This window comes from Silurus meridionalis, chromosome 12 (genome assembly GCF_014805685.1).
Source record: "Silurus meridionalis isolate SWU-2019-XX chromosome 12, ASM1480568v1, whole genome shotgun sequence".
NCBI lineage: Eukaryota > Metazoa > Chordata > Actinopteri > Siluriformes > Siluridae > Silurus > Silurus meridionalis.
The window spans coordinates 10,756,433-10,783,622 of NC_060895.1; the positions used below are offsets into that span (position 1 = coordinate 10,756,433).

At 36.8% G+C, this 27,190-nt stretch overlaps 1 protein-coding gene across 2 annotated transcripts; it reads left to right on the plus strand.

The window, feature by feature from the left end:
• The first annotated feature begins 1,583 nt into the window (after positions 1-1,583).
• exoc3l2b (exocyst complex component 3-like 2b) lies at positions 1,584-26,145 on the plus strand. 2 transcript variants are annotated; one of them, XM_046863259.1, is made up of 13 exons: positions 1,584-1,730; positions 11,655-12,137; positions 12,277-12,500; positions 17,422-18,076; positions 18,363-18,477; positions 19,030-19,140; positions 19,738-19,838; positions 20,093-20,206; positions 20,297-20,432; positions 21,096-21,218; positions 22,175-22,330; positions 23,069-23,190; positions 24,875-26,145. In XM_046863259.1, exons 2-13 carry the CDS (start codon positions 11,677-11,679, stop codon positions 25,155-25,157), a joined length of 2,601 nt encoding a protein of 866 aa, XP_046719215.1. In that variant the 5' UTR covers positions 1,584-1,730; positions 11,655-11,676; the 3' UTR covers positions 25,158-26,145. The 2 variants fall into 2 exon arrangements, with proteins under 2 accessions (XP_046719215.1, XP_046719213.1); XM_046863257.1 differs by lacking the exon at positions 1,584-1,730 and adding an exon at positions 8,154-8,305.
• The last annotated feature ends 1,045 nt before the right edge of the window (positions 26,146-27,190 follow it).

Below are 27,190 nucleotides of genomic sequence, written 5' to 3' on the forward strand. Positions count from 1 at the left end.
TCGCTGTACTGTTTCTAAACGATTAAGACCCTTAACATTGGGGTAAATGTTGCTGTTTTCTCTGAGCCACATTCCAGTCAGACCGAAGGTGTGCTGATTTAAGTACAGCATTGCATATGTAAGCTTTTTTTTTTTTTTTTTATTTAGACAATACAGCACTTAGTATTCAATTGTGACTCTATAAACATCGTATGTCCATCAGGTGTCCCTGCCATTTGGAACCAGTGGCAATCTAGCAGGAATCAAAAGATGGCCATAGGTATCTATTGAACATACCAAGTCTTTTGGTCACTTCATATGTTTTAGCACATGTGCATATGAAAATATACAAGTAATAATATTCACCAACATACAGTGGCTTTGGAAAGTATTCTGACTTTTTTGTAATTTGTATATATTGTTGTGTAAGGTACCATGGTATTCACAACTTTATAGAAGCACCCTTAGCAGCAACAACAGCATGAAGTCTTCCTGGGTAAATCTCTAAAAGCTTTATACATGTAAATTTGGTCAGTTTCTTCTATTCTTTTTGCCAAATCCTCCAGGAAGCTAAGCCCTGCCATCCTCAGGTGTTCAGATGTTGTATGGGTTTCTAACCTTGGCTCTTGAAAATTCCACAGACAGTAAACCCGTGGATTAAGACACTAGTCCTTTGATAAAGCATTGCTAAACTTTGTCTCACCAGTATTTCTGTTACACTGAGGTATAATCTATAACTACTCTTAAAGTCAAATTAAAAATAAAATTTGAAATAAAATCATGTTTGGAGGTGAACCCTATCCAATGGACCAACATTAACCATTAACCATTACCCATCATGAAGAAGCCCAAACCTATAATTAAAACTATTTCAAACAAAATGCTATATTTATTTATCTGAGCTCATGAATAAAAATAACTCTCTGACAATCAGAGCACTGGATCTGTACATAGACCTGTGGATCGAATACACTAATGTGTCTTACTGTGAAAAAACAAACAAAAGACCTCCTGTAAAGAAAGCTCAGGTGCACCCAATGACCCTGGCTTTTAACCCACCACCCAGTATTACTGTAGTCCAGTGGCTCATGTCAGGCCTGTGTTGCCAGTGGGACAGTGGGAAAGCACCTTCAGACACAGGAGGCTTGCTTTGGGGACAAGCGTCAACAAACACTTGGGCAAACAAAAGGGGCCTGAAACAGGCAAGAGGACTCCGAAACAATCTCCAGCATTGCCTCCATTCAACTCTACTTCCCTCCACTGTATCACATTTAGGTTGGTAGTCGTCTTTAATGCAAACTTTCCTTATCCATCAGGGCCACTGGTGAGAGACAGTATAAACAAAATAACATACAGCACTTTTAATAACCATTTTATGCACTTTTCCCTGTATTCCCAGACTAATCAGTAGTATCAGAGTGCCTATGCTGTCAGCACCCTGGGGAGAAGAGGGGTGGGGGGCTGTGGTGGAGGGAGGGGGACTTGTTGGTTGGTAAGAAGGAAAGGGGATGGCCGGCTTCCTGAGGAAAAAGCATCAGCTTTGCGCTGCAAAACAGCTCAGGAAGTGACCACAGCCACCCCCATGCTCCCGTGCCTTTGCTTGAAACAGACACACTCATATAGTTCGTCACTCTGGTATTAACCACCACACATGGTATACTGACACACACTCAGAGAGATCCCCAGGCTCCGGAATGTTGCAACTTTGAGACTATTACAAACAAACCACCACTGTACCACAGCTGAACAAGGTAAGAGGAAAATGTTTGGGACTTTCTGCTATTATGGTATGGTCACTGACTTTTACAGATGTCAATGTGAAACATTGTTCTGTGTCTGGATTCCAGTTGTATTAGAGTAATAATTTTAGTTAGATGTAAGTAATAGTAGTTTGTGTGTCCGTGAAATAGAATAGTTTATTGTTTTCAGGAACCGAGATGACTGACATAGACATGGATCTGCAAGAAGCTTTCTTTCACACTGATGTTTGGGTAGGCTGATTTGATTAGAAACACTGTCTAGACAGTGAGGATCACCGTGAGGATTAATGCTAGTTGATTTAGTTGTGGTCTGTGATTTAAAAGAAAACTTGTAACTGATATGACTACTTGCCCTGCGTCTACTGAGTCAACTTGCCTTATGATTGGATGAGTCATAATGGTCCATTTGTAGCTACTTTCCAAATGCTTACGCAAGCATGCTTATGATAATGTTGTTGTTGTTGTTCTTGATGATGATGATGATGATGATGATGATGATTATGCACATGGATAGCTGGATAGACACCTGCATATGGAAGATACCTTGGCCAATGTAGTAGTTTCAAAAATACATTCAAAAATACACAAATATCATACTTTAGTTTTTTTTTTCAGAAACTACCCTTGTATTGTGAAGGGTAGTAACAAATAAGATGAATGTGCACTATATATCAATTGCAAACATTTAAAAGTTCTTAGTTCTTAATCAAAAGACAATTTTAGAAAAATGTAAATAAATGTAAGAGGTCTTGAAAAAGGAAAACTGTGTTCAAAAGTGTAATGAAAGTAATGTAATAAAATTGCAAATATAGTGATTTGAAGTAATCATGTGATACATGAAAATGTAGGGTAGGGCATAATTTGATAACAAATAAATAATTTGATTTCAGTATATACATTTGCTATTTGTGCATGAACAATAGTACATAAATGTGCATAAATAATAGTTTGGTGACTGAAATTAAGACATGCCGTAGGTACTGAAGCAATCAATCACATTGCAGTAGTTCCTTTATCTGAAATCAGTTGACTTCTAGTAATGTTCTAATGAGAATAGTGTCATATAACATGTGTGATATTTAAATCTCATGAGCAGATTGTCATCAATGCAATGCAAAAGAAATGCTTTTAAGTTTTAAGTATAAAGAAAACAAATGAACTCAATGTCATTGTCACTCATTGTAGCATCATTTTGTACATAAACCAAATGTAAAATTATTAAACTATAGTTTTAATTTATAATGTATTTTTTTACTTCTTTTTTATTTAATTTATTTATTAAATGTTAATTTAATTAACTAGTTTGGATTTATTTTGTTATATTGGCACAATTATTTGCTAACAGAATAAGACAACAATAATAAGATTGGTTAATTATTACTATAATATTATTATATTATAGTAATATTATAAAAATAATGAATTAGATTTCATGTATTAAATAATTCATATAATAATTGAAATAATAAATTATATAATTGATTATATTTCCAAACAAGAACATTTCAGTAACGCTACCGAAGACTGGTGTCATAGTAATATATTTATAGCTTTATAATAGCATCAGTGTAATATTCAAAAGACTGTGTTGAAAAAAAAGTCACACAAAAGTAAAAAGATATACCACAAAGCAAAATCACTGCCTAATTCTAATGCATAATAAGAATTGTGGGACAGCAGAGGGATGTGCAATAATATCCCCTTCCTGAAAACCACAAATTAAGTTTGTATTGAGTGACAATTTCCGCTACAAGCGTTAAAAATTAGCTATGACCTGCACCTCTGACTGCAGAAGGTCAAATCTATGACGTCAAACCAGTGTCCTCCTTCCAGTTATGAAAGATACCCTCAATGCATCCAACAGCACCAGCTCTTGTCAGCATGAATAAAGGATAACACTGTTATTCCTGCACTGCTGGTCATCACTTTAGGCTGATTGAGCAGAGTAACGAAAGACTACTCCATCAGCTCCGTCAGGCCTTGTGCTCTCAGGGCACTAAATATTGCCCTTATTTCAGCAAGGGGTGATGGCACGATTAGAGGGCATTTCCTTTGGCTCATGGAAAGGATTTTGGCTGGCTATAATTGAAGCATCCACTGCTGTCCACCACACAGTGGTGCAAAGGGGTAGGTTTACTCTTACAACATCAAATAGGGACAAAGTAAAATATCTTAAAATATTGCTTCTGTATACTTTAACCCTTACTGGAGGTAATTTTTCTATTAATTTGCATACAAAACAATGTATAACACTGTGAACTTCAGAGAGTGACGTTCCCAGTATACTACACTAATATGCTATACTTATAAACAAACACTTGTGGCATGGTATTAAATAAAGAGGTGCAGTAAAAGTGCTTTCTTGCATAGTGTAGAACTTTCATTCCATTTCCGCATTGCCTTGTATGTGTTTTTTCCCAAAATTCCAGATATCAAACTCTACACTGGTGTGTAGCCTGTCACTAATGTTTTACCCAGGACTTAAACCTGTTACCTCACTGATTAAATTCCTAAGTTGTAAATCAACTACTATCGAAACACTCTGATTGTGTAGCCGAATCGCAAATTACCATTTCAATCAGTATAAACAAACACAAATTTGGCTATGTAAATCAAACACACACCAGCATGCTGTCCTGCTCAGTGAAGTGCTGGAAAATATTTTGAGGCAACGCCAAGGTGACCTTCGCTTCCAGCAAGAGGGAAAGGACACGAGGACCCTGAGTGCACATAACAATGAAAAATCGCATTGTTATGCAGTGCACAGTGTTATTTCCTGAAATAATAGACTCCTCTTCAGGCGTTTACGGTGCAATTCTACATCTTTATCACCTGCTAGTCTTAGATATGACACCAGCTCCTGTTCTCTGGCGTGTTCTTTTCACCCCATGACAAGTAACAGGAACACGAGTGTGATGCCCTTGCTCTGTTTCCACCCTGGCAGGTTAAGGTCTGTAACTCATTATCAAGAAAAAGACGGAACAAAGGGACTGCGTTTTATATTGTGCTCGAGCACTGAGTTGGTAAAGTAAGAAAAAAATTCAAATGGGAATGGTTATTGTAAAGGGGACTTTTGACTGCTCATACATGATCTCATAAGATGCAAAGGAATTACTATTTAAGGCGCATTGCATATGGAAGAGACATCATTACACAACCAGGAAACATAAACACAGATTTCTTTCTTGTGTGAGCTCAGAAAACACACGTTAATGTGTACATAAACACACTATCTAAGAGCAAATTGAGAATCTATGCAAAAGGTAACATCTACATTCTATTCAGTTTAACACTGTTGATTTTGCTCTGTAGACACGAGTCCAACTATTTTTCCTAGGACAAAAATGTGACCCCTGTCTGCTAACAGAACAGCGAAGGCAGCCATTTGAGTCCATCTATTGTTTATAAATCATGCAGCTGAGCTTTCCTCAAGTGTTTACCCTATCACAAAAGGAAAAGTCATTTTCCTCATACTCATATTGGCTACCACGATTCAAGGGGGAAGCGACTGTTTGGAGAAACACACATACTCCTCCACCGTGGTCACAAAACAATGTCATTTTTTAGGCTGATGTGATTGAAATGTAGCTGTTGTGACGCACTGCACAGTAATCTCTATTGTGTTTCGTGACCAGTTGATGCACAGTCTGACTTCCTACGGGCACATGTCCAGACCGACTGTCACATGCAACACCATAAACACGTAAAGACAGTAATAGGTGTGAGGACTCACAGATTCCAAAGAATTATAATCACACTTAGTCCTTTGTGATTTAGTCTGGGGCAGCACAACCGCTTTCTGCCTTACTGGGAACAAAAAAATTAGAGAACCTTCTGTGAAGCATTTTTACATCAGAGTTAATTCATATCTACTGCTACATTAGGTAAATTGGGACAATTTAATGTTTAAACAGCATTTATTTTTTTATTGGAATGCTTACTAAGCCTTTGCTGTTAAACTGCTTTATAGAAAAAACTATTATTAGCAGGAAGGACACAAATTTATGGGTGTGGTCAGCATCAAATGGGAAGTTGATGCTAAAATTTTGAGGAAAAAGTAAAAAAGACTGCCATGATTATTTAATTCAATTTATGGCCTTTGTTCATAAATTGGTATTGGTTCTTGTTGGTATTGCTGTTATATATTCAAGTGGGTCAAAAGTCTTCATGCATATGTGGGTATATATGTCAGCACCACATTGGTTGTTCCTTTATCTGTGGATGTTAGTCCACAACACTTTTAGTCTTTTTGACCGCGTTCTGGTCGAGCCATGTAAATAGTGTACTGGTCGAGCCACGAGAATATTTTCTTTTCTTCTTTTGTCAAAGGCATTCTTAAAGAGTAAATCAAACAAGCTTTAATATGTATTATTATACAATTTTAGAAGACATTTTGCTAAAATATTGTAGTGTGTAGAGAAGGACCCATCACTGAACAGCACACCTCAACAATGATGGAACTATAATTAATGGACATTCTGTGTCAGCGAGATCAGAAATGGTTCCTTTTTTAATCTGGTTTCTTTAAATGTTTCTGACTCATACCATCTCAGTGAGTTTTTCCTTGCCACTGTCACTACTGGTTGGCCCATTAGGGATAAACTTATAACCACTAACATGTACATTCATATTTTATAACCTATATATCTGTGTAAAGCTTTGGGACAATATCTAGTGTAAAAAGTAAAAATAAAAACTGAATTGAACAGAGTTAATTGTCACACCCTAAATATCACCAAAAAAATACCTTCACTTTTTACATTTCAATACAAGGCCTGTTGTGTCTATACATTATTACATTATTAGATTATGTTGATGAATTCAGGGGAAGATTTTGTTACTTATATCTGATTTGATGCCACGTGTGCGACAAATTACTTATATTTTAGGCTGTTTGTATGTACAAAGCTAAAGACCTACAGAAATGAAGATTCATGAATAATTTTCATTTTGCCTGACCAGAAGTGTAGGCCAAACTATATATATAGTGTTGGACAAAGTACACAAATCATGTACTTGGGTTAAAGAAGAGATGTATGAGGTAATTATGGCTATAATGTTCATGTTATTATTTTTTGTCACAAAAATCTTTGCCTAATCAACTCAGTTTATGTAAAAAGACTTTGTTACTCTTAGCACTCCAATATATTAATATAATGATATTAATGAGGCAAACACTGAATGATTTCTAATAAAAAATTTTATGAGCCCAAAACCTTTTTTTCAGCTACTTCAAAAAAGCAACATACCAAAAAGGCTACGGAGGTTTTGGCAAGTTAGAGTCAGAAGTTACTTCCATCATTTATTTCTCTCAAAATGTCATGCTTGCTTTTGAACTGACACTGAATTGCATGTTATTGTAAGTAGATACCAAAAAGCACCTTTTAAAACAAGTTTAAAACAGAGCACGAGCTCGACCCTGCTTGCGACTGATTTCGCAAAATGTATTTGAGTAAAAAGTAAGATATTTGACTATGAAATGTAATAGAAGGAATGACTCTGTTCTCAGTTATGTTTACATCGCTCACTCCCTCTGTCTGCTAAATGCAATAAATGTAAATGTAAATGTCTTATCCACATTAGCCCCATACTTCTTGTTGCCATCTGCCTTGCTCGTTGTTAGCTTCGTAGGCTCGACTATTCTGTAGTGATAGCCAGGAAATGATACACCAGTGATAGGTTGAAAAAAGCTACCACTGGTGGCAAGAACCACTACCAATGGCAAGAAATAGGTTGATGGGCTGAAAATGCGTGCAATGAGAAGAAATAATATTAATCATGTCACCAAATAGATTAAAACTAAAGTAACGAGCCTGGTTTGAAAATGGAAGAAGTAGAAAGTACAGATATTTATGTAAAAGATTTATGAGTGAAAGTAAAAAGTTGTCTGAAAAATAAATAGTAAGGTACTGATACCAGAAGATTCTACTTAACTACAGTAACAAAGTATTTGGACTTCCATTACTTCCCATCTCTCTCTCTCTCTCTCTCTCTCTCTCTCTCTCTCTCTCTCTCTCATATATATATATATTTATATATGATGTTTTACGTATAAAGTTTTATGTATCAAGTTTTTGTTATTTCTTTCATGGCAACAATGTTTAGCCATAGTGGAAATGGCAACGGTATCCCAATATAACCGAATTCACCATACATTAATCTTATACTATCGCTGTAGAACCCACTACATAAAACGACTCGTGAATCGACTCGAAAGAGAAAACGAAATTAACACACAAAAAAAACATTTTCTAACTAAAATACACCATGTCGTTCCCTTCGTGTCTTTCAGCTACTTATATGATAATTTTAGATGTCCATGTGTGGGGAAAAAAACAACTCGATAGGGTTTCCGTCGTTTGAAAGAGTCGTTTGACTCTGAATCGGTTCAGTTAGTCAGGGCCAACCCACCAAATGAAAAGCCAGTGGTTTGACGGAGAGGCTTGCCAGTTTTGCTGTACAGCATTTCCCCAAGTAATAAAGAATAAAAAACAAGCAAAACCGCCTGATACTCGTGGTTTGCATTCTTCGAGTTACTAGTATGGAAAATGAACAGGATGGATTGTGTAAGTATACAATTTCTTATAGAAACTTATAAGAATGATCTGAATTTTCTTAATATGTGAGTCAGAATAGATAATAATGAAGGATGAATGAGCTTGGGTTAAAAATAAAACTAATGAATCATAATAGACATCAATTTTATTTATAATTGCTGTATTATTGGAGGAATTTAGTTTCAGCTGTTTCAAGTTGTAAGGGTTTTTAATCACAAAAATAATTTTCACTAGATTTCTTTTTTATTCCAAAGAATAAAGGTTTAAATTGTATTAATTGTATGTTAATTAAATTAAGTAATGCATTAATAAATAAATATAATATACAAAAGACACCAGGATTAGATTGCTCAGCAGTTCTCAAGTACAACCAAGGTCAAGGTTCTTTTGTTTTAACACAGTCAGTATTCTAGTATTCATTCTGTAGTAATGCTTGTGTAAAGAAAACACATCATAACAGTTTACACTTAATTCATGACCAACAGAACAGTTTCACCTTTCTTTAAAACCGCAAGACTTTTGTTGGTAGTTTCCTATAAAAATTATTATTATTATTATTATTATTATTATTATTACTCTCATGGCAGTTTGTATTAGGAACTTTAACCCTAGATCATAAACTTTGACATAATTCTGGGAATTGAAATGAAAAATTAGCTGACCCAGACATTTTTGTTCCTTTTTCAGAGAAAGGAAACATACAACCCCTCTTGCATTTTAGACGTTAATCTACTGGGGTTAAAGATTTACTTCCATAATAACCTTGCAATAAACTTTGTAGTGGAAAAACACATTTATGGCAGGGCATAATCCAGTGTTGAGACTGTAAGCAAGGTTATGGTCAGGGAAATGATCTCTTTGACCTACGTCTGTTAGTCAATGTTCATGTGCTAATCAAACTTTGCTGGATTTTCAGTAATACATTGGCATCCACTGCTCAGAAACAAACTTTTTAAAAGAAATGAGTGTTATGCAAACTTAGATGGGAACACAAAGATACAGGCTGTTCTGAATGCTGTAATTAGGTCATTGCTGGGCTGAACAGGATTAAACTGTGGCATATGTGATCCAAGTGATTTTTCATATTTTCAATATTAAAATGCACTAAACAGTCATAATTGAATCTTAATGTACTGGATATGTGCCTGGTGATATGCTTCTGTGGCTGGGGTGCATTTAAACCTTCCCCTTAGGGAAAGTCACGCTGAGCCTTTCTTGGGATACCTCCAACATTCCTGGTCTTCCTAGTCCTGTAGTTCGATGCCAGAACCATGGTCACTGCACACTTCTGAGGCACATCTTGAAACCAGACCCAAATTAGACATAGATAAAAAATAATAATAATTTATACCCTTAAAGAATTAGCTTAATCAGAAAATGCAGCAAAGACAACATGTGTAGAGATGTGTAAGAGAACGCCTATCTGATCTAACATTGAGGTGCCACCTACAAATTACATATAATGCTCATAAAATGATCTGTGAGCAATAAAAGTCTGGGTAGTTCTTACTAAAACATGACAATAAATCAGGTCAACAGGACACTCCTACCAACCTACCAATAAATCATAACAATGTTCACATATTAATTCAAAGTATAATGATAAAAAATGATAGGGTAGGAAAGTGGAAAGTTATCTCTTCAATAATTCTTCATTATTAAACTGCAGTACATGAAAAGTTACAAGTAATTAATCAAAGTAAAGTAATCAAAAGTGTTGTTATTTATTACACATCTTTGTTGTAAATGGCTTATATTTAGCTTTTTATTAAAAAAAAGCAGTGACTACTTGTTTTCAAGCAGGAGGTAATATGCTACCTGTGCAGTACAGGAAATAGACTTAGCCTGGGAAGGCTGCTCTTATAGTCTTTGTATCTCAGACAAAAATCTAACCCGACATTCCAGAGGGGCTCTGCTGTAAAGTTTATAATTAGAGCTGGACAGGTTATAGATGATGACTTGAAGCATTGCAACACAAGAAGGAAATGAGGTACATAACTACAACTCATTGGAAGGTTGTGAGTTCAAATTCCATCACTTCCCCTGATCAAGTCTTGAGCAAGTCTCTTAACCATCAATTGCTCAGTTCTAAATAGGTAGCGGCTTATCATTAATCCATCCATAAGTCCAGTGGGCTTTTGGACTCACGCAATATAAAATTTTTTGGTCCCATTCTGTCATTGTTGCTGAATGTTCTTGACTCACTACATTTTCCATCTTAATCCATTTAGGTTTTTGGAGTTGCAGATAAATTAGGCATTTCATTCAATTTCCCTATTTTCACAAAAGCAGCTGCACCCACTTCCCTCTTCCCTCATGCAAAAGATATTGTTTCATTCCGATCACACTAGACTGCTACAAATGTCATGGGTGTACTTTCGTACAAAATGAACTAAGTACTAGACTTAAAAAAAAAATGCTAATCAATACAAATGATTTGTACCAGAATTATCCAAGAATTTAGCTGTTATATAATTTTCCCTTCTGTGGACCTTCCTTCCATTTTTGTCGATTACTGATGGGTCCATTGACCACCAGGTTAACTATTAGTCATGAAAACTAAAAGTTAGCAATTAGTTTGAATACTAAAGGTCTTACTGACTGTGTCCTATATTCTCCAGCTCTTCTAATAGTTCTGTTGTTACATACTACTATGATGTATGTAAAAATGATACATGCATTATTATCATTACATTTAGGAAAATTCCTCCAGGAATTCAAAGCTCACTGATAATGGCTTTTTAACAGCTTATTATGATTTCATTCAATCCAAGCTTGAATGCTTCTATATCCAGTTTTCAGCAACTCACTTGTGAGTTCAAGTAACAACAAAAAATTTGGTAAATTATCTTAAGCTTAAGAAAAGTGTTTTATCTGGTCGAGGCAAGGCGTTGATCACCTCCTATCCCATGTTTTATAAACAAATATACAAATTCACCAACAGGAAGTGATTCAGCACTGTTTCCTTCATGTTTGTCACCAGCCAAGTACAATTATGGTAATATAACAGGATGTCTGTAGAAATTATATGAAAGATTAAAGCCAGTCCATAATCACCAGTCACACTAAAGTTAGAAATGGTTAATATATTAGAGCAATAAATTGTACAGAGTATGATTGAAGGCAGGTCTGATTAAAATACTTATTTCCCCAATAAACTGTGACACAACAGAATCATTTTATCTTATAATTTATTACCAATGTTCATGTTAGGGAGGAAGATTTGGGTTTTAATTAATTGCTCAACACAACAAAAAAAAAATTGTTTCACTGAAACAAGATAGACATGTGTGTGTAGCTTAGTTATGTTAAGCAAGAACAGAACTCATCTGTCTAATGATTTATTGTTGTTCCTCAGTATTTATTCTCCAGGCCGAAGAATGCCCGTTCTTAAGAACCTCCCAGCTCGGCTGAAGGGGACCAAGGGGAATTTGGAGTTGGAGAACACTCACAGTGAGCTGATTCTCCGCAAGATGAGCCTTAACCACAACCCGTTTGAGGAGAACGGCTTAGATGAGGAGTGGCCCAGGCACAATGGTGGCTCACTCCTGGATGGGGGTGCTCCACGGGACCGTAACCCATTTGAGGATGAGGAGGATGAGAACGAGGCAAATGAAGTGAGGCGTGGGGGCTCAGGAAAGGGTGGTTCTATTAAAGGGACGCTTGACCGCATCAAAGGTGTGTCACCACTCAAGACCCTGGGCAAGCTTGGCAAAGGCCTGCGCATGTCAGGTAGGAGTAAGGGCAGTGCCACCCCTTCTCCGCAAGGCTCCATTGGTATGCCCTCACCCATGGAGAAAAAGAAGAAGGGCCGTCGGAGTTCAGAGGGGAGTCTTCTAAGGTACAGATAAACCAGATTGTTTTTATAAAGCTTAAATTACTTGTTGGCACAGCCACTGATGAGACTTTACATAGGTTATGAAACAGCAAACGATCCAGTTTCCCCTCTTGATCTTGTTCTTTCTTCTCCACCTCCACAGAATGGCAGGGAGATGCAGAGAGAGCCTTCGTAAAGAGAGCTTGCCTAATGGAGACCTTTGCTCAGAGAGCGATGCCGATTCAACCAGCCGCAGACTATCCCTCTTGAAGATTGTTGGTAGGGGCAAAAAGAGGGAATCATTGATTGACCGTTCAGCATCCCCTGGCCCTGAAGAAGAGCCTGTAGAGGAAGTACCAGTAGTCAAACCCAGAGAGCCTCTCTCAGGTAAGCTGAGGTGCTGGACAAAAGACTTATGAGGACCAATTAGGAATCGCAGTATGTTTTATCATCTAGGATGTAGTCCTGCCTCATGTGTAGTAATCATTTCATTGCAATTGAACAACAACTCTCACATGGCTACTGAAGTCTGCAAAAAAGGAAAAACTATTAATACATTTTTAAAAATGTATTGTTGCTAAATACTGACTTCAGACTTAAATGAAATGTAAACTGTATGACGATGAGTTTGATGGCATTTATTTAAATGCTTATTTGTACACACATGCACTTCATTTACAAATTTCACTCAAATAGACAGGCAGCAGAATGTACAGAGAGTAATTGCTTAGCTGGACCTGCATGTGTGTAGTACATCATTGGCACATATTTGTGCAGTTTTGCACGCTGAGATCAGATAACAGGCTTTTAATGGGCTTGTATGGGCAGGATGTAAAATGGTCATGACCCAACATCTGAATGCCTTATTTTATTAATTTACATAATATTGTATTTACTGAGGGTGTAATTTTGATGATTTTACATTGAAGGTGACATTTTTAAACGTTTGTTATGTACAGTAAACATACACTGTATGCATCTGTACCTTTTTGCTAAATAGGTCATTTAAAGAACTGCCGACAGAGAGTAGATAGTGGTGACATGCATTGCAAGTTTTAATCAAAGCATTTTTGGTGTACAAAAGTGTAATCACCTGTACTGCCGCTGAAGTGAAACACCAACATATCACCTTTCCATATCTTTAAAGCACAATATGGGCTGTCAAAATGAAAAGATTTGAAAGATCATAATTTAAGTAGTAAAGGAATAAAAGGAAAGAGGAATTTGTATAAAAGGGAACTGGGTATTCATCTCTTAGTCTCAGCTTTCTTTCAGTTGGGGTGGGGGGGATAACAAGCTGAAGCTGCTGCTTTTCATTCCCCAGCTGACACAGCACAAAGTGCCCTTTTATTTGTATGTTTAGCCACATTTATGTTGATGTGAAAGCCTTCTACTGACCTTACGATCATGTTGGTTTACACACTCATAGAATTTCTGTACTTCACCATACTGTGCAAAAGAGACCACAGGACTCTTTAAGCTTCATCTGGTTTCAGTGAAAAAATTGTCACTTGTTTATACATAATTTAAAAGTCATTTGTAACTCTAAAAAGCTCTCTACAACGACTGCTTCACAGATGTAAGCCTTGTAATTAAAAAAAAACAAAAAAACAAGTGGTAATTGTTCTCAAGTGGCAGCCCATTTTTTAGGGTTTTGTTAAGAGTGTTTCTTAAAGCATTACTGGCATTTTTATAACAAGGAATATAGACTTGACATGTTTTACAATTAAGCAAATTAATGTTTTACCACTCACTGGAATCAATGCTCTCAACAATAGTAAAACCAACAACATGGTTCTAACATGCTCTTTTGATTAAAATGCTTGTGCTTAAGTCTGTTCAGATTAAATCTGTATTTGTAAATATCCTGAGAGAAGGATGATAAGGTCTGATAAATTATTTCAAATGTTATGTATTAGTGAAGCTTTGAAAAGTTTTTGACCTTGAATTTGGGTTTTTCAATTAATGCTTGTTTTTTTAATAGACACATGACTTTGTCAGTGCTCTATAGTAATGAAAAAAGAGACAAGTAATTAGAAAAACAACCACACAAACAGGATCTCACAGATTTATAAGCTGGTAGCTACAGGTAGATCATTTTTTATAGGTGAATAATTTGTTATGTTTTCTCTCTTCTGTTTGCACATGTCCCCAATGTCATGTTTTATTGTAAATATATAAGGCATGACAATGTAATTAGAGTACTGACCTGTTCTTGTTCACTGGGATGGGCGCTGTTTGATAAATAGACCGTTTACTGAGTTGGTTACACCAGAGAGTAGTAAATGATTTCCAGACATCCAGTTATAGCCAAAGACCATTAACCATAAAACTATAACTGTAGCTTTGAGCCATAGATCAGTGGCCACCATTGAAACAGTGTCAAAGCACAACTTTGGTAACCATTATATTCATAAGTGTGTGATAGCGTGACTGGTTACACCCCACTTGCAGTCACCTACCTCATGCTTAAGAGTACAAAAATCCCATTACTAACCTATGCTTTCAGACACATTTAAATCACTTCCATTTATTAGAAATAAAGCAATGATTAAATATAACAAGGGTAAAAGTGTAAGGTGGGGCCGATGTCGACTTATTGGACACTGTACATGTCCTCAGTAATCAAACTTTGGAGCAAGACCAATGTGTCCTGATCTGGGTTCAAGTTTGCAACCAGCCAAAAGCTCTCCAGTGACAGGAGTGTCTGGTGTTCATTTAATCCAACAGCCGGTCCATAGCCAAATGGCTGAATCTACACAAGAGCTTAAGCTTCAGTGATATTCTGACAGGCTCAGTCTCGCCCAGGGACATTAGACACTTCAGCCAAGCAGGTCTGATCCAGCTGTGCCAGTGGGGGGTTTTAAGAATGGGGGAGCAATGAAAAAACACTAGCCTGCTCATTTTGTAAGAAAAATATTTATCCATTCTGCATACCCCTGTGATGGAGGTGGGAAGTGGGAGTTGAAAAAATAGATGGAGTCTCATATTTTTTTTTCTTTGAGGCATGCCAGCTAAAAAGTTAGTGAATATGCAGTACGGATGGATAATGTCTGGTTTATGGGATTATTGTCCTGTATTTTTGGCCACAGGGTATGTGTGCAAGTGGCAAGGATTTTTTGAGCTATGTTACTGGATATCCTGATTAGTCATTACTTTGGTCATACTTCACAAATACTAATAAAAAAAATCAGTTTTCCGACAATTACCTGTTTCCTTCATGGAATATCTAGTAAATTTCTGTTACTTTTTTTTTTTTTGAATCGAAGTATGATCATATATCAATTCATGAAAATACATACCTGCTTTTTCAGCTGTGTCAGAGGCCAAGTGTTTTTGCAAAACAAAGCCATAGTATTCTTCTAAAAATACAGAACTCACCCTATCTTGGCAGTTTTCCAAATTTGAATGACTCCTGGATAAACCAAGAACTCTCTCAACATCTAGCAATTGAGCCACAATTTTATTTCAAGGACAGATTTTACAGGTTTCTGCTTAGAGGTGACTTAAAAAAAAAAAAAAAAAAAAGAAGTAGTGCCCATTCATTAAGCTACTCCAGCCCCTGAGTGGCGTTTTTGTCCTTGGGTGGAGGACTTTGGCCCGGATGGGTTTACCAGAGGAAGTGGCTCCTACTTTCTTACACAAGAACAGGGAGCACACTCATTTTCCCTGCCCTCCTCCTGTGTGATAGCAGTAGAACTGTCAGCATTGTCTTATATATTTAGACCTCCTTCCGATGGGTTGGCGAATCAACTCAGGCCATCACGATTTGCAGTAGTGGTTCTGGAGGGGTTACAGCATTCGGTGGAATGGTTTGACACTGTTTCCTCAAATGGGACAGGGACGGATAAGCTGGGCTCCCCAGCATCCTCTTCTGTAAAATAAACTTTTTTTTAGGAAATGAATTCAGCAACTTAGCTGTAAGAGGACATTTCTAAGCAAATCTGTGACTCACGTTTATTTTGAAATGCTTATTTGATGGACTTCTCTAAATATGAACAATCATATTGTTTAATCATATCGTCAAAGATCCATATGTTCTGTTAAAGTGGCTTAGAAGTAAGTGGTAAAAATTTGCAGTTAAAGAGTTCCCAAGAAGCAAGTCGTTGCAAAATAACCAGATGGTTGCCTGAACAGAGTTTATATAAGCAGAATAGCAGGAGCAATAGGACATCAGACATGATACATTAGGCATTCCATAAGTCATTCATTTACATATGGCAGAAGTACTAGTGAAGGTTATTTAGTTTTTTTATGACTGCAATAATATTGCAGTAGAGTTCTCCTGATCTTACTTGTACATCTAGTTGTATATCTTGGAGGACAGTCTGATAATTCACTGTTAGTGGTGAGCTTTATCTGGATATCTGAACATATTTTATTTGCTCTAATTGATGTCTGGATTCCTTGATTAACATATGTGTTTTATTAGGGAAATTAATTATTACTGGACAAGAAGAGTAAATGAAAAGCTTTAGTCTCATTTTATTTTTTATTAGTGAAAGTTAATGATTGTGCCAGATTCTTTTACCACCTGTCAGTATGTATTGATTGAGCTAGATTAAGGAAATTCCCTTATTCCAAATGAGAGTATAATGGATGATGTAATGGGTGTGGACATAGATCTTACTAAGATCTGGTCTAATTCATAACTAATTTTATTACAAATGTGAAAAATTCATATTTGACCACATCACAGGCACTAGTGAGATCACACTGAGGGTCATGTCTTTGTAGTATCAACAGTCAGTAGCCTGCCAAACTGGACTTTCAAGCTATTATGTTCAAGCTGTCATAATAAAAATCTAAAGAAGTGATGAGGGCAGAAAATGCATTGGAAAAGCCAAAAACCTGTCTGCATCTTTAAGGTCATTTCCATAAGGGACAGAGAGAATCCCAGTTGAATGCTTATTCTGCATCTGGCAGAGTTGTCTGGCACCAAAGGTAATGAGAATAAGTCCTTAAGAAATAGGGTGTGTTGGTAGGGTGTGTTGAACTAAAAAATATATTAGTGAAAGAGGCAAAGCAGAAGATATTGTTGTATGCTAAATACTATTAACCACAAACTGGATATCTTATGGAGGAGATCCGAATTTAAGATGTCAAAAAGAGCTGGTGATAAGTACATGAACATGGCTTTTCTCTGTCATGGTCCAATTAAGCAATGGTTGTAGAGCTTAAAGTATGATAAAAGCAGGAGAATGCAAAAATACATTTTCTGTACATTTTATCTCTTGGTATGTACTATAAAGAATAAAACCTAACAACATCTAAATTGTGCTTTCTGTCCCCTGATCTTCTGTTTCAGTGTTGGAGATTCTGCAGTTGGTGACCAAGCGAGACTTGTTCCTGGCAGACACCCACATACTAGAGTTAGAACAGGAGTGTAAGGAGGTGTCCACAACACCTCCAGTTGGTGTGGAAGATCTCACCAGCCCCAGCAGCAAAGACAGTGGCCGGCGTAAGGCTAAAGATGTGGAGCTACTGTACGAGGCTCTGCAAAAAGAACTGTGGGATGTGGTCCGGGAATCCCTGCGCTCTCCCACTGCTGGACCTAACCTAGGCCTGGTGGTACAGGTCCTTCAACAGGAAGAACAGGCTGATAGGGACTGGATCTCAAGTGAGGGTGCTGTCCCAGGTGGACCACGGCCCAGGGAGCTGAAAAAGCGATGGAAGGAGGCTGTGACTGAGGCTGCTAATGAGAACTTGCCAAAGTCTGATGTGGTCCTGCCAGGTGAGCTGGCAGCATACCTGGATAGACTGCGAATTCGCATGGTGGAGGATCTAGGAGCTGCTCGCCGGAATGTTGTGTCTGTGTACCCTGAAGAGTATGATGCCTTTCAGGTGTATGTACATAGCTACCATCAAGCGATCACATGCCGATTACAGAATATCACTAATGGAGAACTGCAAATTACCGACATGTACTCCCTTCTAGACTGGCTCTACAACATATATGACAGGTAAATTAAAGTTATGGTTAGCTCCAGTAGTCCAAAATAGTCCAATGACTATTTTTGGTCAGCTGTTTTTATTGCTTGTCAGGTGTCATGCTGGTTGAATAATATTTCCTGGGCCACTTGATGTAAGGCCCATCCTACAACAGGAATTGTAGTAAATAGCATTATTGGTAAGCTTTTGTTGATAAGAGTCTGGAAACATGTGCCTACGCCTATCCCGTCAAATTTCAAAGTGTCCACACAAGTGTTGTTCAAAATGTCTGAGTAATTCTTCCGGTTGTTGCTGCAGGGACGTTATTGGAACAGTGAGCATAACATCACCCATCAACCGCTCTCAGCTCAACCCACTGATGCCAGCAGAGATGGTGGACAAGCTGGAGCTGGACTGCCTCAATTATGTCAGGGTAAGAGAAAATCCCCAAACACCTCATATGTTTCCCTCTTCTCAGATCCCTTGGGGCAGAGTCCTCATCCCAGTAGACGGAAAAGGGTGCATCTACAGCACGTCCTGTTCAGTCCAAAGGTTGACTGGTCGTTGCGACCTGTATGGCCAATTACAGTGCGGCATTTCAGGGTCAAGCTCAAGTTTTCCTGTTCTCAACAAGCAACACACAATAGGAGTGTTACAACAAGACTTTTCCCCCTAATTAGGCTATTTGAATGAGAGTCAGTGCAGGTGTTCTACAGTCTGTGTGACATAGTCTGTGTCTACTTCACTGTCTCTAGACAAAATATTCCACAGGCATGTCCTAGAAAGAAGGGGAATAAGTGAGTGTACTCGAGAGGTTATTTATAAGTCATTGTTTACCTCAAAGATAATATCACACTCTCACCCATACACACACAAAGTGTATTCAAGATAATCTTTGTTAATGGTAATATTATTTACTTATACAATTTATCACCTATTTAAACATTACAAACATAAATGTATTTAACCTGCTATTGTATTTTAGGGGAAAGTAACCAATGAGCTGTCCCAGGTGTTGGATGAGGAAGAAAAAAGATGGATGGAAACGCTGCACATTGAGGAGTATCAGATCTCACTCTCTAATACAGTAATTCAGGTTGGCAGCAAAAAATGTACAAATGTTTTTTCCCCAAAATAAATTAAACATTCCACCGTATTCGAGTTTCCATTACATTGTTTTGGAGGCTCTGCACTTGCCTCTAGTGGCCACACAGGACAATACTTACTGCTATTGTCATGATAACACTGTGTATAGTACTCATTATTGCTTATTTCTATCGGTTCTGCAAGTTTCTATACAGTACGTACCATCATTGACAAACATTTTAGACACCACTATCATCATAACAACAATCTGAGAATATCTTTTGACTGGTGTTTATTACTTTGGAGTTCCTGAAACTTTATTAATTTATTATATGTCAAGATGAATAAAAGCTGTTCTGTCAGTCAGAATTTGGGATGCTTCGTGTTGGTTTGTGCATATCAAAGTATTCTTTAAACATACAAAGTTTTTTTAAACAGACACCAAATGAGCCTTAAGGCTTTTAATTGATAGTCTGTTAGCGAACTAATAATAAATGAACTTCCCAAATACATCTGTGGAATTTTCATGTTCACCCTGATTTTGCATGAAATGCCTACAGAATGAATTTACATATTTTGTTAAAACCGAACATGCATGTATTTCCAGAGACTACAGGGAGATCTTGAACGATCTGCAGCAATTAACCGAGGTCTGGCCTCACGAGTAGCACAATGCAGTCTTAATGGCCTTGCAGATTTTCTATATAGGTGAGCAGGTTTTTTTTTTTTTTACAACTGTACCAGATGTCATTTACAAATTTCATTAATAATATCTGGTCAATGAGAGGGTCATAACAAAACTTAAACTTTTAAAAATATTTATGTTCATATTACTTGATGTTTACGTTTGATCTATGTCCATGAATTGTATTTGAAATTGTATTTGAAGTTTTCACCCTGAACTCCAGTTCCATTGTAACCATCATCATAACTGAACATATTTGTGCCTTTTGTTGTCACAGCTTTCAAAGGAAGGTGGAAATGTTCCATGAAGGACTTGTTAATGTATTTGGGGAACATGAAGATGGTTATGTTGCCAAAACAATCGCCTTAGCCAACTGCTGTCCACCATTCAGGTACATTTAAGCAAAATTTGAATTTTGCTTTTTATTTATTTATGTTTAGATCAAGTTATTGGAAAAGGTGTATATGTGTACTGTGTACAGGAGCTTTGTTGAGCGATGCATACACAGTGATCCTGCCGTCAGTGAAGACTCCGGCCGCAGAGCCAACACCGCCCTAGACAAGATAGTAAACCTGAGTGTGAGAGTGCTGAATGACAGGATATTTGAGCACATCAGGGTGAGTAGGTCTCACACATGCATGCTCATTGCTATGTTTATTAGAGAACACACATGTACAAAATCTGCTGTTTACAAGCACATTGTTTCCTGACATGTAATTTTACAAGTCGTACAAGATAAATAAATAGATAATTTTGTGAATTTCAAGTAAATACTATTGTTTTTATACAGTTATTTGCTTCTTGGAGGAACACTTTGTTTCTACTAAAAGTACATACACACCCATAAACACATACATTATAAACTGGTTCCATGTTAGTTACATGACTCGTTCCAAGAATATAAAGAATATCTTATCAGCGCTTCCTTTGTGGTTTGTTCTCAGGGATGTTGGCTCACAAACAGGTCAGGGATAAAACATAAAAATAACTTGTTTTGACAAACACAGCCAAACAAGATGTTTTTGGCCAAGCGCCACATAGTATATTCAGAGACCGCAGTAGAACTGGGCACTGCCAGGCGTTATGGGCCACAAAGGCTCATCATGTATCCTGGCTGCCTAAGAATGGAAATTTTCTAGGGGCTGTTGTTTTGTCAGGAAGTCTTTTCTGCTCTCTGGAATTCCACATTCAAAAACTCACCCCTAAAGAAAGTGAGCGAAAGTGAAAAGTTCTTTGGTTGCTTGTTTTATCACTTCTGATACACACATTCTCTTTTGTAGCCTTTCTTTGATAAACTGGTGAAAAGGAAATGGCTGAGCAACACGGAGGCATTTGAGCAGATCGTATCTCTTATCAGGGAGCACTTCAAGAAGTTTAAAAGGATGGAAGTCCCACCATACCAGGTGCATAAGCAGTGCCACTATTTTAAATCTTATGTAAAATGGTTGTAAAAATCAAATGATGAATTTGGTCAATTTACAGTATCACACCGAGAGCAAAGCTGGAAAGTAGATGGTGTAATTAATATTCAGCAGACATTATTGTAATATTATTTCATATTGTATTGTAGTTTAATCTACTGTTTTAACTCTTATAACCAAATATAATTTATAGATAAATTCAGTCAAAAATTTTAACTCAGGTATTATGTTCTAGGAGCTTTTTTGAGAATCTAGCAAAAAAAGAGAATCTAGCTAAATGTTCACAAGTGCTAGCTATTAGGAAGCTAAGCTAATTATACTTAGCTTGATGTTGTACTTGATCATACTCTGGGTGCAAACTGTAACATCTAGTTTAATTATTTCTCAGATAATGAACAGTTTTAGATTTATAGAGTTATATTTTGCAGCTACCACCAGCTATATTCAATACCTGTTAAACTAGTAGTAGGTAATGTGATAGGTAGCTAGCAATGATTATTTAGATTGGAAGAATTAGCTAGACATAGATTTAACCATGTTTAACACCTATTCTGACTGGTTTGGTTTATTAACTGTATTATTTTATTATAAGTTAGTGTAATATAAGACTGAATATATATAAAATCATATACTGATTCAGTCTCTATTTGTACAGTACTTATGTACTGTAACTGTGCACCCCAGTGCTAAAGTAGGTATACAAAATATAGTCTAAATATTTTACCAGAACACCACACAGACAGCTGTTTTTAGCTGTTAAATTATTTAAAGTGCTATACTGCTTACAACACATTATTTAATTGATTTACGCTCAAATATTCTAAAACAAAATTTTCATGATGTGTCCATCAAACCATATCATTTTAGTGTTCATGTTAGTCACAAGTGATTAGTGATTGTTTAATTTAAGTTCAGTTTCATTCATGTTGTCATTGCAGGTCTTGGTGGGAGAAGTCCATCGGCGGGTGATGACTGAGTACCTCCGTGCGATCATGAGAGGGCGAATTATCTGCACGTCACTGAAGATGAGGAAAAGGATGGCTGGCCGTCTTCGAGAAGAGGGAAAGAACCTTAAAGCACTCTTCAAAGAGTTGGTAAGTAGCACACTTGGGTTTATATTGTCATGTGGAAAATGTGAACGTTGCAGGACATGATGTCATTTCCCACAAAACATAAGAACGTCCCAATCAATAAAAATATTAACAGGCATTTCCCAGATAGCCAAACATTTATAAACATGCATCATTTATTATGATGGTGCTCAGCTAAGTGATATGATTGATTATACATGACTCATCGGCTGTCGCTGTAAGATTTGCAGTTCCTCTGAAAAATTAGGGACTGTAATCACTGAGGCATGGTGCAACTACCTAGCCATAAAATGCCCTGATATTTAAAGGTCATTTCCCTGACCTCTCACAGTCGCTGCTTCTCCTGCATAGCCTTTTCTTTGCTCTAGTAAAAACATCCATTTGTCACCTATGTGGACAACAGGATGGCTTTGTTTATGGAAGAGTGTCCTGCCTTGATACTTTTAAGAGATGGCTGACCTCAAGGGTCAAGCTGAGAGTCAGGAAAAACTCTCAAAATGATCATAGATATTTAACCTTAGTTAAAATAGCATGTTTGCCAGACTATGGTATTCTGATGCTCAGACCTCCTAATCCAGGACTAAGTTAGATCGATATTGCTGAAACTTTGTTTGAAATTTTTGAGTATGAATACGCCATTTTGAATTAAGTTTTTAAAATGTATATATATATATATATATATATATATATATATATATATATATATATATATTTTTTTTTTTTTTTTTTTTTGTACCTCAGGAGTCAACAGCCTCATGGCTAGACAGTGCCATTCCTCACATATCAGAGATCATCCTGCTCGAGGACACACCCTCGATCCAAATAGAGGTCGGCGTACTAGTTCGGGAATTCCCTGACGTACGGTAAGTGTCAAGTGTCAAGCTGCCTTGTCATATGACTGAGATATTTTGCAGCCTCTTTGATATGATGAAGGTCTGTGCTCAGGGACCTCAGGTCATCTTGCAGAACATAACTGTTCAGCCTGATGATGAATGAGGTGCTTATGAAAGCAAACAAGTTCTGGGTGGCTTCCTGATTTTTTTTTTATGAGAGTCTGTTTGGTTAGCCCAGATTCACATAAATTCCAAGGAGTTGCCCATCGCTTAGTAGCAACAAAGACAAAGCAAAAATATCAGCATCCTGCCAAGGACTGTGGCTTAACCTGCTTAAAAGTCCCATAGGATTGCAGAGGACTGGAATTTGTGCACAATCCACCTTTTTCCCCGACAGCTACATTTTCCCAGGATTCATGGTCAAAGGTGTTTTTTTATTTCCAGTCATGGTGCTGCTTTCATAGACAGTGCTGTTTGTTTGGGGGGTTTTTTAACAGAAAATAACATGAAATGGCAAAAGATTAGACATGGATGCATACTGGTGAATTTGGTCTAAAATCTTACCATCTGTGTAAATAACCAGTGTCCACAGTCATTTTCACTTTTCATAGGATTGCGGAAATGTTCGATTTCATACAGACCTGGGTTTTTGGGGATTTTTTTTGGCTCTGTAAACCCTAACTATTCTTGACAGTTAAAATTGAAAAACAATTCAAATAGAAAAACATTGCACGTCTTGCAAAGACAGTACTTCATAAAATGCATTACATAAAATAACTGGAACATACTTCATACACACTCCATTAGTGTGTATTAGGGTTCTTGTGAAGGTCTAGTCATGCTGGAAAGTATCGGAGTTAAATGCATGCATTCCCTGACATGGCAAAATATCAGAATAAATTCAGAAAAATAGCGATGATATTGCGGACATGAAGAGTTTTGTTGTCAAAGTAACACTGATATCCAAAATCTATATTATAGTTCTTGAAATCAAATCTAAAAGTCAAAATCAAAGAAATGTTTAAATAAATGTTTTAATCTGATGGATTAAAATCCGAAATGTTGAATTCTAAAGAATATACTTCTGACTTTAAATTCTTATTTACTGTATTAATCAACTGCTGATATCACTTATGTTTGTCTTTTTATGATTTTTATTCATGTGTTTATTGATAACAATGTATGTTGCAGTGTCCAGTGCCTGTAATAAGTTGTTTATACAGTGTATATAAAGTATATAATTATATTTGTATTTTATACTGCCATTTTGGGTTCCCCTTTTGAGTCTGGTTCCTCTCAGGGTTTCTTCCTCATTACATCTAAGGAAGATTTTCTTTTCCACAGTCGCCATGGTTGCTCATCAGGGATAAATGCACATCATTCACCTTAACTGTTAAATTCTGTAAAGCTGCTTTGAGACAATGTCTGTTGTGAAAAGCGCTAAAGAAATAAACTTGACTTGACATGTATTGTGTGCCAAGAAAAAGAAATAAGACACTCGTTATATTGAGTAAGAATTGTGCCACATTCTCCAGATATGAAAACATGATAAAAAAAATATGTTTTGCATTTGTTGCAACAAAATGACTATAATGAAGACAAAAGGTAACATCATTTTTCTTGCTTGTTAGATAATCAGATTAGCTTCATTGATCACCAGGTGTAATTTTAAACTTATTATAAAGGTATAATACATTTTTGTATCATTTTATAGAAAGAAGCATGTGTCTGCCATCTTGAATATCCGGGGGATGACTCGGCAGATGGAGAGACAGGAGATTCTCAACATTGTGAAAGACATCGAAAATAGTGACAGCCTCTCTCAGATGCCACGAGAGCGTGCTCTGTTTGCAGAGGTGCCGGTGACATCGGAGGTGCACTGTCTAAATATGGGCCTGAGCCGCATCGCCCTCACCGCCTCCTCCTGTTTCTACAGCTTACGGGGTCGTCAGCAGAGGAGAATCCCATCCAGGGAGACCCATGACGACATGCTGTAACTATCCTAACAACATGTGATTCATTTCAATATAGACCAAAGATGCTGAGTTTTCTTTCTGGCTCAACAGTGGGACATGGAAACTAGGGTGGAGCGATAAGCAGTGTTTGGGGTGTTTGTAATACACAGCTCGTGTCATACAAAAGGACTTATTTTCTGTTTCATAAATTGCTGGTAAAGACTAAAGTTGTTAGCAATGGTGAAACTGGGACCATTTCAGAAACTTGTTAGTTGCAATTTGTTTTTCATTTGCATTAAAATGTTATATTATTTGGATCCCAAAAGTGTTTAAAAGATATCTGAACATCTCGCACAAAACACAGCTCACTTTAAAACAAATAGACTTGTAATAAATGAGATGGTCTTTAATATTGGCTTCGTACTGATGAGTGTTATTTTTACATGGTGATTTAATACTTGATCTAAGGTACTACATAATGATCTAGGATCTCTGATAGATTTTTTTGCTTGTATTTAAAGTCATGCTGCAGTTATTGTAGTGCTGATAATATCCAAATCTGGAGAAAAAAATCAAGGGTTACTGTTGATGTAACAAATGCTAGACATACTTTATTTATTGTATCAAGGTATGTCATGGTTTTGTCCTACTAAATAATGCAATATAAATAACAAAAATACCCATATACTTTTTTGTTGAAATATCTGTTATAAAGTATGAAGACCGGCATTGTAATGGCCCTCTTGTGCATAACAGACCAACAGATAGCACTTTTTCTTCACAGATGTCTTGTTTTTTTCCTCAATTACAACTCCATTCCATGACTGAGGAAGCTGTCCTAAACAGATTTTTTGTTTTCTTTAGCTTCTGATGAGTCTGTATATGTTGAACAGCATGTAAAAGTCATCAACAATCATTTTCATTGTGCTTTAGGGTACTTTGTATATTAAAAGCTCTAAGTTTTTATTCTTTTGGACAAACTTCTGTATATTAGTCAAATCATATATGAATAAATGATAAGATATATTGATACATTTGTGTGTTTTTTCTTTTGCTTTTACACACACTAATGATAAGTTTATGGAACTATTTTGGAATCTGTTTTCTGCTTAGTACTTAGCACTGGACTTTTTAAAGTTGGAGTAGTGGCATATATGAAACATACTCTAGATTAATATTACTACTGGGTATGTGGTCTCCTGCTGCTGTTTACCTACCTCAAGCTTCGGCATATTGTGCATTCGGTAACACCTTTCTGCTCATTCTTTATCAAAAATGGTTTGAGTTATGGTAAACCTATAACAGCATTCCAGTTCATCCAATAGGGTTGAGGGCAAAACTATAGCAGGCCACAAGTTCTTCTACTCTAACCCATGTAAACCGTAACTTAGAGGAGCTAGCTTTGTGCACAGGGGCATCATGCTGAAACAAGTTTGGGTCTCCAAGCGAAAAATTATATGCCACCAACTCCACAGTGTATCAAGGTATTTCAGCATCCAGAGCTGCCAATCACTGGATTTATTTTATACTATTTATTGTAAACACTAGTGAATGTTGAATATGAAAATCTCAGGTCAGCAGCAAGTCATTCATGCCCTGATCAAGTCACTCAGAAGACATTTTGATCTTTGCTTTAGATCTCTATGATTTTATCATTGCACTTCTACCACATGCTTGTCTAGTTAAATGCATGGATGATCAAAGGAACAAGTCAAGTCAAGTCAAGAGGCTTTTATTGTCATTTCTACTATACACAGCGGTACACAGTAGAAACGGCACAACGTTCCTCCAGAACCCTGGTGCTACACTAAACAACATAGAGCTGCAACACAACACAAAGCTACATAAAGTGCATCGAGTGCAACCGAGTGCAAAAAGTGCAGACGACAAACAGTACAGACAGACAGTACAAACAGACAGACAACAGTACAGACAGACAGACAACACAAGACAATACACATAACACAAGATAGCGCTGACCAGTAAATCCACTGTGAACTTTAAATATACAGTACTGTGCAAAGAGAAACTATAAAAACTATAACCAAGATTATATGTAAACAAACACAATGCAG

Excerpts from the sequence above, each read along its gene's own strand:
- exoc3l2b (XM_046863259.1), top strand. The coding sequence starts at position 11,677 with ATGCCCGTTCTTAAGAACCTCCCAGCTCGGCTGAAGGGGACCAAGGGG. Across the intron at positions 18,478-19,029 it reads ACTGCCTCAATTATGTCAGG|GGGAAAGTAACCAATGAGCT; the intron begins GTAAGAGAAAAT and ends ATTGTATTTTAG. Across the intron at positions 19,839-20,092 it reads CTTGCAGATTTTCTATATAG|CTTTCAAAGGAAGGTGGAAA; the intron begins GTGAGCAGGTTT and ends TTGTTGTCACAG.